At 41.9% G+C, this 20,355-nt stretch overlaps 1 protein-coding gene and 1 long non-coding RNA gene across 6 annotated transcripts in view; both read left to right on the top strand.

The window, feature by feature from the left end:
• Window positions 1-22: 22 nt before the first annotated feature.
• LOC125485764 lies at window positions 23-12,716 on the top strand. The gene is made up of 3 exons (XR_007264462.1): window positions 23-204; window positions 1,873-2,025; window positions 11,832-12,716. It is a non-coding gene; the product is annotated as an uncharacterized LOC125485764 (long non-coding RNA).
• Window positions 12,717-15,009: 2,293 nt separating this feature from the next.
• cerk (ceramide kinase) overlaps window positions 15,010-20,355 on the top strand; it is a 53,017-nt gene continuing 47,671 nt past the window's right edge. For 4 of the 5 annotated variants that reach the window (XM_048610407.1, XM_048610409.1, XM_048610408.1 and 1 more), the window contains exon 1: window positions 15,010-15,280. In XM_048610407.1, coding sequence (XP_048466364.1) covers window positions 15,148-15,280 — 133 coding nt within the window. In that variant the 5' untranslated portion in view covers window positions 15,010-15,147. Of the gene's footprint in view, window positions 15,281-16,729; window positions 16,851-20,355 lie in introns of all 5 variants that reach the window. The other variant, XM_048610410.1, reaches the window with a different exon arrangement.

Below are 20,355 nucleotides of genomic sequence, written 5' to 3'. Positions count from 1 at the left end.
TCGATGTCCTCCGGACGGTCGATGGCGTCACAAAACGGCTGTGCTCTCAGTGACGTCACGGGGATTTCACAGTGAGGAAGATGTTCGTCTGCTGTGTTGCTGTCCATTTGTCTGCACATCCCAGCATCCAGAATTTATAATTAAGCAATCATTCAAAATTCTTGCAAGCTTGAAGAAAAGCACTTGGAAAAAAGGCAAAAGGAGGTAACTGGACTGGACCAAAACTCTGCAAGTCACTAGTGAAACCATACCTGCAATACTGTGAACAGGTTTAGCTCGCCTTTTCTCAGGAAAGATATACCAGCATTAGAGGCAGTGCACAGAAGGTTCACTAGGCTGATCCTAGGCATGTAGGGATTGTCTTATGAGGAGACGTTGAATAGATAGACCTGTACTCTTTGGAGTTTAGAAGAATGAGAGGCAATTGTATTGAATCATACAAGATTCTTAGCGGGCTTGACAGAGTAAATGCAGAAAGGTTGTTTCCTCGAGTGTAAGATTCTAAGACCAGAGGGCAGAATCTTATTGTCAGAGATTGCACATTGAAGACAGAAATGAGGAAAAAAAGAATTTCTTCCCTCAGAGAGTAGTGAATCTGCGGAATTCTTTACTGGAGAGGACCATTGAGGTGGGGTCATTAAGTAATTCAAGGCCAAGATAAATAGAGTTTTAATCAGTAAGGGAATCAAGGGCAAAAGGAGGAAAGTGGAGTTGAGGATTATCAGATCAGCCATGATCTTATAGAATCGTGAAGCAGACTTAATGGACCAAATGGCCTAGTTCTGCTCCTATTTCTTATGGTCTAAGTCTCTGTCCTAGTGTAAGATGGGCAACCTGAAAGTCCTTATGCCATGCAGTGACCAATGAAGCTGAAAAATCAAGAAGGAAAATCTAGTAAAGCTAGGAAATACTGGTTTGATCCGTCTTGTCGATGTTTAGCTTCAACTGTTCGGGCACATTATAATACATGGCTGAGCGGGGGGATCTTGAATGTGGCCATCTGGCCGAGAGACAGGGACACTATTAATGGACTCAGAGATTAAAAAACAGTTTTAAAAATACTGTCATACTTGGAAATAAACATACTCTTCATACTCTGCTGGAGCATTGTTCTAAGGTATACAAAACAAGTCGGACCAGTATGCATCATTCACAGGTTTTACCGTTTCATCTTTCTTGGCAACAAGACCCTCCTGACCCATCTTATGTACTTTAAAATGGATGTCCAATTTGACCTGTGTGTTAATTCCCAAGTATTATTGCCTTTTTACTGCTTTTTCCCCCTAGGATGTGCGGAATTTGAAAAACTGTAGCCATGTGTTTAGGCATTCATTGAATGTTTTGAATACACAAAGCTAAATGACAGTGCTAGTAAACAGGAGGAGTCCATCTGTGCTGTTTAAAATTTTTCTCAAAGTATTGTCCCAAGTGTAACTTCCATATCAGAAACAAATCAAAATGTGAGGAATGTCTCAGCCTCAGATGAAATGTCAATGAAATAAGACACTGGGAGAAGAGTGAGTGTGGAATACTTGTATGTTGACACTGTTTAATCTAGGCTGAGTAGTAATGAGTTAAAATAATACATGACTAGGAGCACTGAAGTAGGGAAACTTTAGCTTTATGAAACAGTATATATTGCTGTAACTGCCACCTGCCTTTCCCTTGTCTGAGAAGTCACGTAGGATAGATAGTAGAAAGCTAGGGCTCGCAGCATCTGTACACTCTTATCTTCACTGCATTCTGCTTTAATTAATGTATGTCTGGTTGCCTAAGTAATGATCTTGCCTTGCTAAAACACAGTACACTTGCAGTTTGTTTTAACTTGTTTGTACCACTGTATAAATTTTGCTTCTTTTTTGTGCTTTTCAGAGTCTGTGGACCTGACCTTTTGTCAGCATTGATTCTCCGTGATATCACGAATAAAATCTCTTTGTCTCGAAGTCTGGGCCTTTGGTGCATGATTTAATCTAATCTCTTCGACAGTGAGATCTCAATGTAAGGGGCATCAAGGGAAATCCACAGGTACATTTTGAATTCTTAAGTAACATAAGTACATGAAAATTTCCTATGTTGTTTATGCTTTATCAGTTTATGCTTAATCAATTAATTTGTTTCTGATATGGAAGTTTAAAAACTGCATCGCCAATAATGCAGATTCCAAGCTCAAATTCTGGAATATAACATGAGTCCTAAAGCCTCTGACTCAAACACAAGAACTATCAACTCAGCCAAAATTTATGTTTGATATCAAAAGTAACTGAATAGTAGCATCAGCTAAAAAGATGACAGATGTATGATATATATTCTGTAGATTATAAATTGCAGTCAAATGTTATTGTTTCTTCAGTGTGAATAAATTGTCCAGTGTCCTGCAGAAATAATTGATAGGACTAGTGTGAATTTTGCATCATACTGACAGTTACAATACCATTGCTTAAGGATAGTCCAGAATGGAGGCCAATAACATAGGAAATACTAAGGGGCAAAAAACATTAATGGGTGTGGTATGTAGACCCACCAAACTATAGTGATGATGTTAGGAATGGCATGAACCAGGAAATCAGAAATGCATGCGATAAAGGAACATCTGTAGTTCTGGGTGACTTTAATCTGCGTTAAGTTTGGACGAATCAAATTGATCACAGTACGTCAAGAAGGAATTCATGGATTGTATATGGGAGGGTTTTTTGGACAAATACATTGAGGAGCCAACTAGTAAACAGGCCATTTAGGGTATTATACAATGAGAAAGGAATAATTGGCAATGTAGTTGAGAGAAACTTGTTGAGGATCAGCAACCATAATATAATTGAATTTTTCATCAAGATGGAGAGTGAGATAGTTAATGCTGAGAATAGGGTCCTGAATCTTAATAGGGGAAACTACAATGGTATGAGATGTGAGTTGGCTGTGCTGACTTGGGAAATGTTACTGAAAGGAACAACAGTAGATATGCAATGGCAAACATTCCAAGAGCAAATGAATGAATATCATATATTGTTTATTCCTGTGTGGCGCATGAGTGCAAAGAGAACAGTGGACAAACCATGGCTTATGAGGAAAGTTAGAGAGTGTATTAGGTGCAAAAGAGAGGCATACAAATTGCGAAGAAAAATCAATAGACCTGATGTTTGGCAATGGTTTAGAATTCATCACGGAGGACCCAGGGATCCATATAAAAGGAAAAATAGAGTATGAGAGTAAGCTTGTGGGTAACATAAGAACTGACTTTAAAAGGTATGTACAGAGAAAAAGACTGGTGAAAACTAATGTAGGTCCCTTAAAGTCAGAAATGAGGGAATTTATAAAGGGAAACAAAGAAATGGCTAACAGACTAAATTCAGACTTTGCTTCTGTCTTCACAAAGGAGGACATGAGTAATGTCCCAGAAATGCTGGGGAATAAAGGATTTATTGAGATGCAGGAACTGAAACAAATCTGTCTTACCAGAGAAATGGTGTTGGAGAAATTGTTGGGATTGAAGGCTGATAAATCCCCAGTGCCTGATAATCTACATCCCAGATAATTTAAGGAAGTGGCCCTAGACATAGTAGATGCACTGGTGTCATCTTCCAAGATTCTTTAACTCTCGAACAATTCCTACAGAAAGGAGGAAAGTTAATGTAACCCACTGTTTAAAAAGGGAGGCAGAAAAAAAAAGTGAACTACAGACCATTGGGTCTGACATTGGTATGGGGAAGTTGCTTGAGCAAGGATTTTATAGCAGAGCACTTGGAAAACAGTGGTAGAATCAAACACAGTTGGCATGAATTTACAAAAGGGAAATGATGCTGCCTGGCCTGCTGTGTTCATCCAGCTCTACACCTTGTTATCTCAGTAGGAATAACTGGGTCTTTTTGAATGCAGGTAGTGACTAGTGGGGTACCACAGGAATCGGTGCCAGTTATTCACAAGATATGTTCATGACTTAGATGAAGGAACTAAATGTAATATCTCAGAATTTGCAAATGACATAAAGCCGGGTAGAAGGGTGAGTTGTGAGAAGGATGCAGAGATGTTGCAGTCTGATTTGGACAGGCTGAGTGACCAGGCAAATACATAGCAGATGCAGTATGATGTGGATAAATGTGAGGTTATCCACTCTCGAAAGCAAAAATAAGAAGAATCATTTGAATGGCTGTACATTGTGAGAGGGGAACGTTCAACAAGACCCGGGTACCCTCTTGCACCAGTAGGTGTGCGGGTGCAGCAGGCAGTAAAGAAGGCAAACTGTTGTCTTCTGTAGGGAGAGAATTGTAGTTCAGGAATAAGAATGTCTTGCTGCAGTTATACAGGGCATTGGTAAGACCATACCTGGAATATTGTGTACAGTCCCCTTATGTGAGGAAAGATATTTCTTCCGGCAAGATGGCGGCAGGGTAAGTCGCTCCATTTAGAGCTCCACTCTGCTCACCAGCTCTCTTTCTTTCTTTGTCCTTCCTGTTTTTTCTCTCTTCTTCTCTCTCCCTCTGTAGTAATTCTATACTCCCCCCACTTAACTACCTTCCTAAGGAGTCGGGAAGGAGCCGGGCTGCAACCAGGAACCATGTGGCAGGAGCCGAACGCGCGGGTTGTGTCCTGCAGTGTCAGCGGATCGAGCATGGGCTGGAGCGACAGCAGCGGATCAAGAGTGGACCAGCGAGAGCAGGCCGGTGAGGCAGCCCAGAGCAGGATGCTGGCAGTCGCATAGCAAGGGCTGGAAAGCACTGAGCAGGACTCTGGCAGAGGCATGGCGAGGGCTGGAAAGCACTGAGCAGGACTCTGGCGGAGGCATGGCGAGGGCTGGAAAGCACTGAGCAGGATTCTGGTGGAGGCATGGCAAGGGCTGGAAAGCACTGAGCAGGACTCTGGCAGAGACGTGGCGAGGGCTGGAAAGCCCTGAGCAGGACTCTGGCAGAGACGTGGCAAGGGCTGGAAAGCCCTGAGTAGGACTGCAGCAGTGGAGAGGAAAGTTGGACTCTGTTAAGTTTTTTTTCTTATCTCATTCTAAGTTAATGTGAATAGCGCCATTTATCTACGGCAAAGGTACACATTTTTCACTGTATTTTTACATTGAATACACGTGACAATAAATGACTCAATATTCTTGCTATAAAGGTAGTGCAGCAAAGGTTTAACAAATATATTCCTAGAATGGCAACACTGACGTATCAGGAGAGATTGAGTCGGTTAGGATTGTATTAATTGAGTTTAGAAAAATGGGGCGATCTCAAAGAAACTTATAAAATCCTAACAGGACTAGACAGGTTAGATGCAGGAATGATGTTCCCAATGGTTGGAAGTCCAGAATCAGGGATCATATTTTATAGATAAGGGTTAAACCTTAAGATGGAAATGAAAAGAAACTTCTTCAGCCAGAGAAGCCTGTGGTGAGCCTGTGGAATACACTACCACAGAAAGTGGTTGAGGCCAAAACATTACGTGCTGTCAAGAAGGAGGTAGATATAGTTCTTGTGAATATAGGGATCAAGGGATATGTGGGGAGGGCAGGATTAGGGTATTGAGCTCAACAATCAGCCATGATCATATTGAATGGCAGAGCAGGTTCAAGGAATCGAATGGCCTATTCCTACTCCTGTCTTCTATGAAACATGAATGTCAGTAGTCCTGGGCACTGAAGCATTACCAAACCGCAGCTAGAACTTCAAAGAAAACATCTGATTACCCCTGCTCAACTGTTTCAGGATATGGAAGTTGTTACAGTGACTGAGATTTTCTTTGTTTTACCTGGACTTTAGATGTCTTGCATTTGGCGGAAATAAAATGTTTCTCATCTAATCAGAAACTCCAAAACTATTTAAAAGCAGTAGAAATTCCTTGTATTTGGCATCAAAACTGATACTCACAGAGTGTGCCACAACGTCCACATTATAGACATTCCAGAGGTCCAGAAAACTCAGTCAGCCACAGTTAACCCTACAAAGCAAGTTACATCTGAGGCTTCTATCTTTATTCACATATGTAAAAGGCCATTTCATTTCTTCGGAGCAGGTTGGCTGCCTGTCCCTCATTCTATCTCAGTAAAAATGAGAGCTTGGCACCTGGGAGCCAATTTCCTGACATATTTTGAATTTTTCCATGTTTAACTGCTACTCCCCCTGCCCTGTCCCCAAGTTCCACTTGCTCACGCAAGATTCCATGACAGGAATCCCTCTGTATCCTATCTGCCCATGCTATTTCATTGGATACATGGAATGTTGTTTGTTCCAGCATTGCTCAGGCCATCTCCCATATTTACTACATTGATTATTGTGTCATTGCCACATCCTGCTCTTGCCTTTCCTTCATAATTTCTCAATTTCCAGTTCTGAAGTTCAGCTATCTACCAGTGCCTGCTACTACATGCCTGCAATTCCCATAGATGCCTTGATTATACTTCCTCCTACGCCACTTCCTGTAAGGGCTCTATTTCATTTACTCCAGTTTCTCCATTTCCTTATACCAGTTTGACAATGTCACCTTGCATTGCGTTTCCTCTTTCACTCCATGAAAATTCCTTTTGACAGGGCCACCAACTGTACCTATCCCAATTACCACATTTCCATTTTCACCCATTCTCTTCCCTATTCAAATCATTTTCAAGTTTCCCTTGTCTTCCATGCCACCAGCATCCATATTGAGAGGATCATCCTCTGCCATATGTTAATAGGTCCAGCAGGTTTTGTCATCTTCACTTGGCCAGGTTTTCCATGATTCCATCCTCTCTGTTATACTGTTACAATTGGCACCTGGATCCATTATCACCTCTGTCTGCATTTCACAATCATAGTTTTTTGCAATTTAATCACTGCTGCCCTCCACTATAGCACAAACCTCTTTGTTTGGATCAGGGCAGAAATCCTGCAGTGAATCATTCACTTTCTGAATCAACAAAGCGAATCAACCATCTACATTGCACAAGTCAGGACTATGGTGGAATAGTCCCTACTTGCCTAGAGTGCAGCTTCAACAATATTCAAGAAGCTTGACAACATCCACAATAAAACATCCTGCCTGATTGGCACCACATTCACAAATATTCAGTCCCTGCACCCCTGATGTTCAGCCACAGCATTGTGTTCTATCCATAAGATGTTTTGCAGAAATTCACCTAGGCTTGCTTAGACGGCACCTTCCAAACCCACGAGCACTTACATCTAGAAGGACAAGGGCAGCAAATACTTGGGAACACCACCACCTGCAAATTCCCATCCAAGCCACTCACCATCATGACTTTGAAATATACCACTGTTTCTTCACTGTCACTGGGTCAAAATCCTGGAATTCCCTCCCTAATGGTATTATGGGACTACATTTACAGCACATGGACGACAGCGATTCAAGAAGGCAACTGACCATCACCTTGTTAATCTAACTAGGGATAGGCAATAAATGCTTGCCTAGCCAGCAAAGATCACATCCCATGAGTGAATTAAAAAGAACCTGCCAAGTGGTTCCTGCATTTTCTGTTTTTATTTCCAACTTACATAATACTGTTATTGATCTATGTGAACACCGACAAACCAAAAAAGCTGTTTACCAAAGGACCCCAGCAAGAAAGCCAATGGTCAAGATTTCATTTTTTAACACTTCTATTGTAACAATAAACCCCAAAACAGCAGAGATTAGACATGAATTAACAGGCAAATTATAGCCAATGTTAAATTTCAGAAGTAGACATTAAATGACAAATGTCACAAATCTACGTTGCAATCTACTCACATATGTATCATCACTTTTAGCCCCAGAGTCCTTTAAAACATTGTGCTTATTACAAAGAACTCCAGTGCCTCTTCTTCCGGGATTTAACTTGATCCTCAGCTGACCGCAGCGTACAACCAATCAAGTTCCATGGCACTGACTTCATCAAAACAGCACATGTTTGCAGAAGCTCCTCAACTCTACTTATAACAGTCTCAATTGTGTAGAGCCTTCTTGTAACAGAAATAGCAGCTTTGCATTTACCTATTCTTACCTTATTCTCTGCACAGGCAAGTGTGACTAGTTTAGTTTGGGAAACTTGGTCGGCATGCACAAGTTGGACCGCAGGGTCTTTTTCCACGCTGTTTGGCTCTATCTTTTCTGCCTGCCTGTACTACATTACTGGAATGTCACCCTAGCTCAGGTGGCTGTATGTTCTTTTATCTGGTTTCAGTTTCCGTTGAAATTTTGGTGTCCGGTTTCAGTCTTGGTTTCCATAGGACTAGATGGTTCAGTTCCCCCTTTCAGTTAGGGTCTATCTCAAAAAAAGACAATTTTGAAACTATAGATTCCATCGTAATAAGCAGCATTTTGCTTTTGAAATATTGGAACAGATTTTCCACTGTCCAGACAGTCATTATGCCAGTGTAGACGGATGTTGTGCCTGAAGACTCTGCAGAATCCCCATCATAGCACACTCCAAAGGAATCGACTGGAAAATTGAATTTTCCACTTGGCAACTCCCCTAGATCTGGAGCCCTCCAAAAATCTCCATAAAAATTGGAGATGTCAGATGTTTCCAATGGATTTAAGTGAAATTGTTACTCAGGACTAATTACACTATTAAAGACATTGTTTCCCACCTACTTCCATCGTCCTTACCAGACTCAAAAAACCCCACTCCGCTATGGGACCTGACAATACTCCAGACCTAACCCAACTCTCAACACCACTCCACTCACCATCAGACATGACCCAACATCTCCGCCACCAAACCCGACCATCCATTCTCCTTCCCCTACATACCCAATCTAACACCCTCCCCCAACTACCCAATAGACTGAACATGTCTAACCTGAAATCCATCCTTCCAATTTCTCCGGTACATCCCAACCTATCCTAAATACTTGTCCAGCATCCTACCCACCTGGCAATCTACAACATTTCGCAGAACATCCTAGCCAGCTGGCACCCTATGCCATCCCAGCTGGTACCCTACACATCTAGCATCCTACTGCCCAGCACCCTATTTACCTGTCAATCTGCTTGGCTGTGTGAACCTTTAAATATCAGAATATGGCAGCAAACTGCTGTGAAAGGGGTGTGGTCTGCTTTCCTCTGACATTGTTGCACTGTGTAAGAACAGTCAAATTGGAAGTACAGCTCCCTTCTTCTGAGGGAGAGTTAAGTAGAACCTCCTGTCCGAAATGCAGAGTCCCCTTCTTTCTGCATGCAATTGCCACTCCATGGAAAATCAGGGCAGTTAGCTACCTGGTTTTAATCATGCACATTTGTTAAGATTGGATTTAAAACCCATGATGCCCTTTGACCTTTAATTACACTACACTTTTTTCAATTTATTTTAAGAAAATGTTGCAGGTCAGCTGTTGAAACAAACGTGTTTGTAGGCTGGATTTGTTTGTTCAGCGAAAATAGGTACAAGAGATGTTATCAGAACAAATCATTTCATTATGACCAAGTAACTTTTTTTTCACAGATGCACTAAATGACAGGAAATAGTCTAAGATTATGTTCAGAACTGAATCGACAATCAGTTTTGCACCACTACCCAAGACATACTTCTATCCTTGGAGATTTGTTACTTAAACAATTTAAAAATTATTGAATGAAATAAACAAAACAACAAAAAAAGTTTCAAAGCAAATACTATCGTGAAATGAAGAAAGTTACAAATAACCGAGTCAAAAATAAACTAGTCCTGTCACCAAATGCATTTAAATACAAATGTATGATTTAGCACGACACATCCACTTCAATAGCAGGAAGATTTTTTACCCTGGGACTAAAAGATACAAGAGAGCTCAACAGTCTAATGAGAATTGTCATGCGACAATAATGAAGCCTCCGAGAACTGCAAACATGACATAAGGTGTCATAAAGCTTATGGGTTTATTTACCTTGGGAAAAAGGGTCATTATCAAGCTCTGATGTGTAAGAAAGGTTCCACCTTTGCATATGGAAAAGTACAGTCTAATTTATTTGACAGGCTTTCTGACAGCATTTATACAGCAATCCCTACCTTGTTAAAATGCATTATGTTTACTGTTGTGCTTAAACAAATACAATAAGTAAGTTAGAAAGAATTCACAAAGGAGATTTTTAAAGGCACACTGAATTCAATGGATCACTGAATTGTGCACTGTAGCAAATGGAGTACCTAACCCTGGCTGACTCTTCAATGCAGTAGTAAGGGAGAGTGAGGATGTACCTTCTTTTTGCTGAAATATTAAACTATAGCTGGAAAAATAAGTGAGGGCAGGTGAAATAAAAAGGCAATTCACCCTTAATGCTAATGCCATGTTTTGTCTTGTTGATTTTTCTTAAGATCAATTGCTATCACTGAAACGCTGCACCACATCAGAACAATGCATAGTGTACTGCCTTGTAAACACTGAAGAATGTTTAAGAGCCATTACTAGAGTGGCACAACAAACTATTAGGTGCTGGAATGTTCTAAGCACTAACAATTGTGGCTCCTTCTTGAGGGATACTGAGAACAGGGAAGTTAGAATTCTGACTTTATGATACATTATTAAGCACTGTATCATTTACAAAGAAATACATCGTAATGTATTGCTTTATTTGATCCTATGAATGTTTGTTATGTTAAACTCATTAATCACCAAAGGACTTGTGACAAAGGACATATGAGAAGGATGGTATTAGCCCCAAGAATGGGCTTGATCCATCAATTTAGCTTCATGCAGTTCCAGTGCGCTTTTCATGCCAATGACTCCTAATGTGGCCTTTTCAAATGCACTCGTGCATTTAATATAATGGACCATTCCTGTTGTGTCACTAGTCTTTTGTTGTGCCAGGTGGATAGTTGAGTGAGTAAAAACATCAGAAGAGTACAAAATTACACTCCAAGTGACCGTTTTGCAGCCCATTCTGACTGTGACCATTTGAATTATGTAGCTAGAATTTGTTGGAAGATTTTCTTGGCTGAAATCCTTTTCTGATTTCAATGAATTAATAGTTTCAAGTAAGGGCTTCAATGTGTTATCAAAATGGGCATGTACGACAAGCATTCAAGGGACACTGTGTTAGCATGGGTATGCGAGGAAGGACTTTAAGATGTTCTATCTCATCATGAGCTTGGTGTAAAGCAATGACTCCTATCGTTTATGATTTGAAGCTGAAACTTCATGGAATTATCCAACTTAGTTATTCGAGTTATAATGTTGAGTGAATTTGATAGGGACCAACAAGAGATGGGCTCCAGTTTTTATTACAATGGACAGAAGTTGGTTTTCCTTAAGGTTCGATCCCTTGTTACAGTGCCACTCTACAGGCCAGTTTAATCATTTACTGGTTTATTTTAAGAGAGTAGACAGGTTAGGATTCCCAAGTCCCATCCCAAACCTGGAATTTTTCATCTTCACAGTAGGGTGGTCTGTGGTCCACTCGTGTATTTCCCAGAGGCACCGGGCCATTTAAATGACGACCTGCCTCCACTGAAATTGGATTTTGTCGTTCCTGGTATCTGGAACCCAGAGTGTAGAGATTAGGTCAGGTAATAGCAGTGCATTTCATTTGCATAACTAGGGTACTGTTTTAGAGAGCTGGATTACCAAAAGAAATATTCTTACAGCACATTGTGGTAATGAGGTGGGTGGTAGGGGGAGGTATCAGGAAGTCTATGGAGGGTGAGGCAAGGTGCTGTTATTAACTGTGCAGAAGATTGTGAGTAAAATGTACATAAATCTTTTGGAACTGTCAAAATTGTCAAAACCCGTCAGTAAGTGTCAACCACTGTCAACAAAAGTCAAGACCTGTTAAGAATTGTCTCAAAGTAAAAACAAATGTCAAGCTGTCAAAAAGTGTCAAAGTGATTTTTTTTGAATGAGAGTTCTTTTTTCAATAATTTTCATCTGAATTCTTTTCTGTTTGTTTCTCTCTTCCAGTTTCTCTCCTAACATCAGGACACTTCTGCAAAAGAAGAATCACTCTGAGAATGTGAGAAAAAAAATGCTGACCTCACAAAAAAGCTGTCAGGAAATCTGGAAAGTGTGCTGAAGAGTTTCACTAATATCGCTGGGATCCTTGGGCACATTTCATCTCACTATGGAGGGATTATTGTATTGAGTGAAAAAAATGCTTTGAAGAGGTTGGTTACCTTTTCCAATAGGCTCTCCTTCAGTTCATTGAACGCAATGACACCCAGCCAAAAGGGAATCGAACAGTAGACAAAGAATGCTGGAGATCACAGCGGGTCAGGCAGCATCCATTAAGAGAAAGCAAGCTGAACATTTCGAATCTATATGATTCTTCATCAGAACAAGTTTTTTTTTAAATGGGAGTGAGTAACTGAACTCTCATTTGCCCTTTCCAGCAACCATTACCCCAACATGTCAGCTGGGCCAAATTGTCTCCAAACTGTCTCCCATAGTAACTCAATTAATGCAGCCTGCAACCTGCCCTCAACAAGTTTGCATATCCAATAGTTATTGTTTGATTTGATTTGATTTATTGTCATCTCATGTACCTAAGTACAGTGAAAAGCTTTGTTTGCGAGTAGTACAAGCAGATCATAGTAAACAAGGACATACATATCACAGGGTGCTTGGACAGAATAAGGCATACAGGGTACATGGCACAGAAGGTACGTGAAGCAAGATCAACATTAGCAAGATTTACATTATTGCTAATTAAAGTTAACAAGCCACATGGATTAAGACTTTCCACAGCAGGAGCTGCAGGCTTCTTCTAATTGTCACCGAGATGATTATGACAAATCACCTAAATGATTATCTTGTTTTGCATTAAAGTAATTATCTTTATCACATTGACACCTTTGTATGCTATGTTGTTTTCAAAGCAGCTTCAGGATTTACATTACCAGAATGTAATTGATATGTCTGACTAGTTCTTCAACCAGGATGAACGGATTATAAAACAATGTAACAAAGGAGCTAAGTATGTTCCGTGAGCAGTGGTGTGAGAAACACAGCAAAATCACAGGCTGCAAGGTGGTTGTATGGCCCTTATTTCTCAAGTGTTTCCTGCATCCCACAGTTTCCTCATTTGATGCCAACTGCTACTGCAGCTCTTCTCCAATGTGAGATTTTTCTGTATAATGCTCCATCTGCCTCAAAGCATCTCTCATGCATTTTGTTGAAATGCAGCCACTGTTATTCTTGATAATTGAGGGCAGGATCAGGCTTCTGCAGCGATAACTTCTACAATCGAAACAGCAGTGTTCTCTGTCAAGGGTTACATCTGACCAGTTATTGGTGAAGTGCCAAAGGTGAATGGTAGACATTTAAATGAGGCAATGGAGAGGAGGCCGACCAATGAATTGCAAAGAAGGCACAAGTTGTAAATTGAGAAAAGACACATTGGCATTGTTAGTCCAAAAATTACATTCATCACCACTCATTTACGTTAAATATGAAACCATCAATAGGCATCATCCTTGCCTGACTTGTATTTGGATACTGGTATCCATCTTTGTTTCGCTTTAATGTTCGCAAGTTATTAGGACCACGAACGTGGAGAAGCATCACTAGGTTTGTTATAATGTTGACTCCTTTAGTACCTCACTTGATACAATTGATGCCATTTTAGCACAGCCTCACCCTCTTTGATGTGAGGCCATTCCAGTCTTCCAATTTGCAATCTTTCCCAGTGTTGCACTGCTGCCCGAGATCTGAAGCAGAGACCCACCACCCGAGTCATATATCACCAAACTGTCTGCCAGTGTGGTTGCTGCCACAACTGTCACTGGACAACATCCTCCTGGGATGATGCCACTGCCGGCAGGATGATCCTGGACACAACTGAGCTGTCCCTATCATCCCCATGTGGCCTGTCAGCCCAACTTCCCACAATCCACCAGGAGTCAGCAGGACTGAGCTCAGCAGCACAATCTCACCTTTCGAATACCCACAAGACACCGATATGAAAGCTCAGCAGTAGTCCCACTCCAAGGCAACATCTGAAACAGAGGGGCCTGTGTAGCCAAAGGGAGCACCCACACCAAACAGTAGACAAGCAGACACCCTATCACCAGGCAGCAGTCACAATGCAGCCAGTTACAAGTGATAGCCACATTCAGTATCTCACAGGCCAGTAAGTGAGAGCCACACAATGCAGACATCTCACAGTCAGCCATCGGGCTCTTCAGTATTTGCATCCAGTACAAAAAGTACTGTAAATAAAATGGTACAGTTTTGTTTTACTTCTTTAAAAGGTGTTTATCAGTTCTTTTGTTGACTAATGTTGAAATTTGGTCGTTTATAGCACAGGTAGTGGTGTTTTTCAACTTGGGGAGTAAAAGTAAACTGAAGCCTTCTTGTGGTACTGATAGTGTCCCTACTCCTGGATGGAGAGGCATAAGTTCAAGTCCCACCTGTTCCAGAGGTGTGCAATAACCTCTGTGTTGATTAGAGAAATATTTAAATTTAAAAATGTAAAGTTATTTTGTTCTCCAGAAGAAACCACGACAGAACCAAAGTCCAATTTTAACATTGATTCCCACAAATGTTTCACTTAAAGGGTCCTCACTTAGTCACAATTTTCAGAAATGCAACCCCAACTTTAAGTGAGGACAGCGATATATCTCAGATAACAAGGTGTAGAGCTGGATGAACACAGCAGGCCAGGCAGCACCAGAGGAGCAGGAAGGCTGACGTTTCCAGTCTGGACCCAGAAAGTTATTTCAGACTCCAGCATCGGCAGTTCGTACTATCTCTCAGCGATATAGCTCAGTTTCGGCCTCCAAAAATGGACAGCCTTGTTTATTCCACATGAGGCAAGAGAACATTGGCCCCACACTGCGTGCAGTTTGGGACAGTGTTAGGCAGTATTGGCTCCACCCCCCCCCGGCTGGGACGGTTTTAGCCCCGCCCTACCCCCCCCCCCCCCCCCCCCCCCCTCCCCCCCCCCCCCCAAGATTGTGCCGGTTTTAGCCCCGCCCTACCCTACCCCAAGATTGCGCCGGTTTTGGCCGCACCCTCAAAAGTGGTGTCATCTTAGTCCCGCCCCGCCCCCAGAACGGGGCAGTCTAGGCCCCGCCCCCATCGCTCGCCTAGGTTGGGACAGTGTAGATGGTAGCGCGCTCCGTCTGTTACGTGGTGACGGAAGCACGGTGGATGAGGGAACCGCGAGCAGGTCGGCGAAGAACAACAGGGAGGATCGGCGGCGTTCGGGGATGTCCGTTCCCTGACAGAGGAACCGAGCCGGTGCCCGCAACATCTCAACGATTGTTTGTGGCCGGCCATGGAGGGGCCGTTGCCGCCGCTGCTCCTTTCGCGTTTGTTAGTCAATAACCAGCCGTTCGAAGTCACCTTGACCGAGACCGTTTTTTCTTGGCAGCCGCTCCGTCCGAAGAACGCCTCGTCAGCCGGAACGGGTGAGTCAGGAACCGCCGTCTCGGTGTCGTGTGTTATTCACCCGCAAGGACAGAATGAGCAGCTAGTGGGTCTTTAGAAATTGAGGTGGGGGGCGGAGGTGGAATGCCTTTTACTTTGTGTCACCCCCTCTTTAACCTCCCTTCTCCCCGCCCCCCCCGTTAGTGAAACAGTCACCTGCTGGAGTCAGATCCAAGGTCAGAAAGTGGGTCTGGCTCTCTCCTGTACGCAGAGATCGCCCCTGTCATCGTGTGAAAACAACACCTTATGATAAAGCAGAACAAAGAACTGTCGATACTAAAAGATCTGAAAGGGGAGGGGGCGGGGAACAAGAAACCATTAGAGAAACTGAGCCGGTCTGGCAGCGATAGTGAACGTTTCCAGCCCGGTGACCTTCAGACAGAAGAGTCCAAAGAAGGATCACTGGACTCTAAAAGTTAGCTCCTCTTTCTCTCCACTTTATGATCAAGGTCTTTTAACTGTGCCCTGAAATCCGAGGGCTCCAAACCTGCCTGTTGGCTCCCACTTCAAACCCAACGTCAGGAGTTGCCTGCTTGTGTTGAAGTTCGCCACTTTAAGTTCCAAAGAAAAGTTGAATGGACTTTACTCAAAGGACTTTAGGCTTATTTCTTACCACCGTGCTCTTGTCGCGATTTTCTCCTTCTGACTTATTTCCTATGTTATAAACATACGTTAAATTGTAGTTCTACGAAAGAATTCGTACTTTTCTCAGTTACTCTAGAAATCTCAAAGCTCGTTAAATATTTTGCCGTATAATATTTTAAGTTCTTTCTTGGGCTGTGAGCGTCTATGCAAGGCAAGCTTTTGTTGTTCATCCTCAATAGCTCTTGAGAAAATGGTGGTTTTCAGTTCCTTTAGAATTACAGGAAATAATATTGTACTATGCAATTTGTTAAGTTGATCAGAAGATCAAGATTTGAATATGTTTTCTTGATAATAGTGTTGTGCATATTTAACCCAGCGTTGTTCTCTCAAACGCTTCAGTGGTGTTACCTTCACAGAAAACTAGGTAGCTAACTTTTGAGGTCTCCTTGATTGATTTTGAACCAAGCATTCCAAAAAAAAGTTAATCTGAAATCAGTACTTTAAGTAATTTGTGTTCATTTGATTAATAGATAATAAGATGTTCTGGCTTCACAGCAGAATGCTCTGCACAAAACAGAAGGCAAACCTTTATCTTTCTAGCTTTCTATATGACTTCGTGAAATTTGGTGTTTGAGAATTGGAAATGAGAACTCACATTGGAATCACTTTACTTAATAGATGAAATTAAATGCGCTCACTATTTCAGATTAACTGTTTGTTAAGTCAGCCATTCAGACCTGAAACATCAAGTTTGATGTTAGGCTGTGTATAGTTTAGAACAGGGTATTGTTATGATTGCACAAGCATCTCTGGATAAGCAATTTTCTTTCTTGCTTATTGTACAGCAACTCCAACAAGGAGGAAACGTGGATCTATGGATAAATGTTTTCAAATCAGCCTGTTCAGAGATGATATGACACACCTCTGGAGCAGGTGGGACTTGAACCTGGGTCTGCTGGCTCAGAGGTAGGGACATTATCAATGTGCCACTTGAGTCCTCATTGCATCTATAGATTTTTTTTTTGTAACCAGCCAGTTCAGAGATATTAATACACACCTCCGAGCAAATGGGACTTGAACCTGGGCCTTCAGGTCCAGGGAGAGGGTCACTGTCACTGTATTTGAAGGCTTGGGATCATCTATGGATTTTTCTAATCAACCTGTCCAGAAATGTCATTATGCACCTCTGGAGCAGGAGGAACTTGAACCCAGTCCTCAGGGCCCAAAGGTTTGCCATTACCAGTGCACCACTCGAGTCCTCATTGCATCTATGAATTTTTTTTTCTAATCAGCCTGTTTAGTAATGTTATTATGTACCTCTGGAGCAGGTGGGACTTGAACCCAGTTCTCTCAATTCAGAGATAGGAACACTATCAATTCACCACAAGAGGATCCCCATCTACGGATATTAAGTGGGACAGATATCTCCTTCAGTGAAATTCTCCAGCATTCCCTCCGTCCACTAACCCTTACTGTCAAGGCTTTGAATTAATAATTGTACTTGAGGAAAGCAGAAAATCTGTATCTAATGGGCCATAAAACATTAAAGCATTGAGTTTTGGTGGAATTCAATAAAAAGAACTGCAGTAAAAAGTTTGCCTAACAGCTTTGCACAGAGAGATCTAGGTGTTCAGGTCCATTGTACTCTGAAGGTGGCAACACAGGTCGATAGAGTGATCAAGAAGGCATACGGCATGCTTTCATTTATCGGAAGGGGTATTGAGTACAAGAGTTGGCACGTCATGTTCCAGTTGTATAGGACTTTGGTTTGACCACATTTGGAATACTGCGTACAGTTCTGATCGCCACATTACCAAAAGGATGTGGATGCTTTGGAGAGGGTGCAGAGGAGGTTCACCAGGATGTTGCCTGGTATGGAGGGCTCTAGTTACGAAGAGAGGTTGAGTAGATTAGGATTATTTACATTAGAAAGACGGAGGTTGAGGGGGGACCTGATTGAGGTCTACAAAATCATGAGAGGTATAGACAGGGTGGATAGCAAGAAGCTTTTTCCCAGAGTGGGGGACTCCATTACTAGGGGTCACAATTTCAAAGTGAGAGGGGAAAAGTTTAAGGGAGATATGCGTGGAAAGTTCTTTACGCAGCGGGTGGTGGGTGCCTGGAACGTGTTGCCAGCGGAGGTGGTAGAGGCGGGCATGATAGCGTCATTTAAGATGTATCTAGACAGATACATGAATGGGCAGGGAACAGAGGGATACAGATCCTTGGAAAACAGGCGACAGGTTTAGATAAAGGATCTGGATCGGCGCAAGCTTGGAGGGCCAAAAGGCATGTTCCTGTGCTGTAATTTTCTTTGTTCTTGTTCTTTGTTCTAACAGTGTGTAATCGCTGTCAATTGTCATAAACCTATCTGGTTCACTCACATCCTTTCGGTAAGCAAACCTGCAATCCTAACTAATCCCACCTGGCCTACATATGACTCCAGAACCGCAGCAATGTGGTTCACTGTTAACTGCCTTCTGGACAATTAGGGATGGCCTACTCAGCGATACCCACATCCCAAGAACCGAAAAAATTAACTAAAGGAGGAGAGTCTGACAAAGAAGTGGAGACATTTTCGGAATGAATTCCAAAGGATATGTCTTGGATAACTGAAGGCATAGCTAGCAACAGCAAGACCAAGAAAAGTGGGAATGACTAAGAGGCCGGAATTAGAAGAGTTGAGCTGGTCGGTGGCGACGGAGAAAGGGAGAAGAAGCAGAGGCATGGTGAATTGGCCTGGTGAAATTTGCAAATAAGAATGAGAATTTTCAATCTGAGATGTTGTTCAACCAAGAGCCAGTGTTCATCAGCAAATGCAGAGGTAATTGAAATTAGTGCATTGCTGGATACAAACTGTAGAGTTTTGAAAAAGTGCAAGTTTAGAGGCTGACCAGGACTTCATGGAATTGTCCAGCACTGAGGTAATTTGGATGCTCAAATCCTATGAAAAGATTAAAAAAAAATGGTAGGGGTTTTAGCAGGGGGTAAGATGAAATAGAGTTACAGAAAGGCAGTATGAAACGTTTTATTGTATGTTGGACTCATTTCTGTTTGTCAGATTATCTGGTTACGCTTGCCTGCAATTTCCGTTGTTCATTTCAAATATGATTCCACTGCTCTAAAAGATGGTTTCTTAAGTCCTGTGTGCCATGCTGTATGAATGTTTGTGTCTTCTATGGGTACTGTCTAAATCTTTAAAAGGTTTAGAATCCCTACAGTGTGGAAACAGGCCCTTTGGCCCAACAAGTCCACACTGAACTTCAGAGCATCCCACCCAGACCCACCTAATTTAGCCTGGCCAGTCCACCTAACCTGCACATCTTTGGACTGTGGGTGGAAACCGGAGCACCCAGAGGAAACCCACGCAGACACAGGGAGAATGTGCAAACTCCACACAGATAGTCGCCCAAGGCTGGAATTGAACCCGGGTCCCTGGCACTGTGAGGCAACAGTGCTAACCGCTGAGCCACTGTGCCGCCCCGAATCTGTAATGTAAATCTGTAATGTATTTGCTTCATTGCCTCGAGTTGTTTGGTTTTTCTTCTGTCAAAGAGCTTGGTTTTTGCTATTGTAGGATTAACACTTTGCATGCACATGCACACGAGTATAGAGAAAGCACAGCATTTTGATCAATTTAAAATGCAAAACAGCCCTATCACACAACAATTAATGCTGGTTGGCCATTATATTTCTGGCTTTGTTTGATTTTTGTCATTTTTCTTGTTCTGCTCTTTGTCTGTAAATCCTCTTGGCCTTCATTGATCTTTGATTCATTTTCCTCTGGCAAGTTTTACACTTGTGTAATGGGAAATACACATTTTTGGAGGAACACTAACAATTTTCACTTTGCTGTCTTTTTTTCATAAGTTTTTGATACTGATCAATCTGGATTAGTTGAGTACTATCATTGCAGTTCATCTTTTTCCATTTGACCTTGCTCACATACTCACAAGTTACAGACTCTGGGACCATCATGGAGACCATGTCATAGTAGCTTTGAAACTGAGCCTTTGTCTGTAGAAGACAATTTAAATATTACATGAAACAACCAAATGAATTTTTGTCTTGTAGTGTTTTTGAAGTTTCCACTACATGGTACAGTCTATTGAAATGAACGTCACAAACTTGTATGCAGACTTTGAAGAGTGCTAAAGGCATGATCCAGTCAGACTTTACTGAGTATCCAAGATGATGTCCCGGTAGTAGTTTGGTGTATTCTAACAAACATTCTGGAAGAAAGTGGTGATTAATACAGTAGAAAATTAAACTACATACAAATTAGGAGCAGAAGTAGGCCATTCAAGCCGACTCTGCCATTCAATAAGGTTGTGGCTAATTTACTTTTAACCTCCAGTTTGCATTTCTGTCTACTCCTGATAACCTATCATTCCTTTTTTTAATTAAAAATCCATCTACCTATGATAACAAGGTGTAGAGCTAGATGAACACAGCAGGCCAAGCAGCATCA

This window comes from Rhincodon typus, chromosome 22 (genome assembly GCF_021869965.1).
Source record: "Rhincodon typus isolate 14 chromosome 22, sRhiTyp1.1, whole genome shotgun sequence".
NCBI lineage: Eukaryota > Metazoa > Chordata > Chondrichthyes > Orectolobiformes > Rhincodontidae > Rhincodon > Rhincodon typus.
Note: the sequence above shows the minus strand (reverse complement) of the source record. Positions and strands in the feature narration are given on the sequence as shown.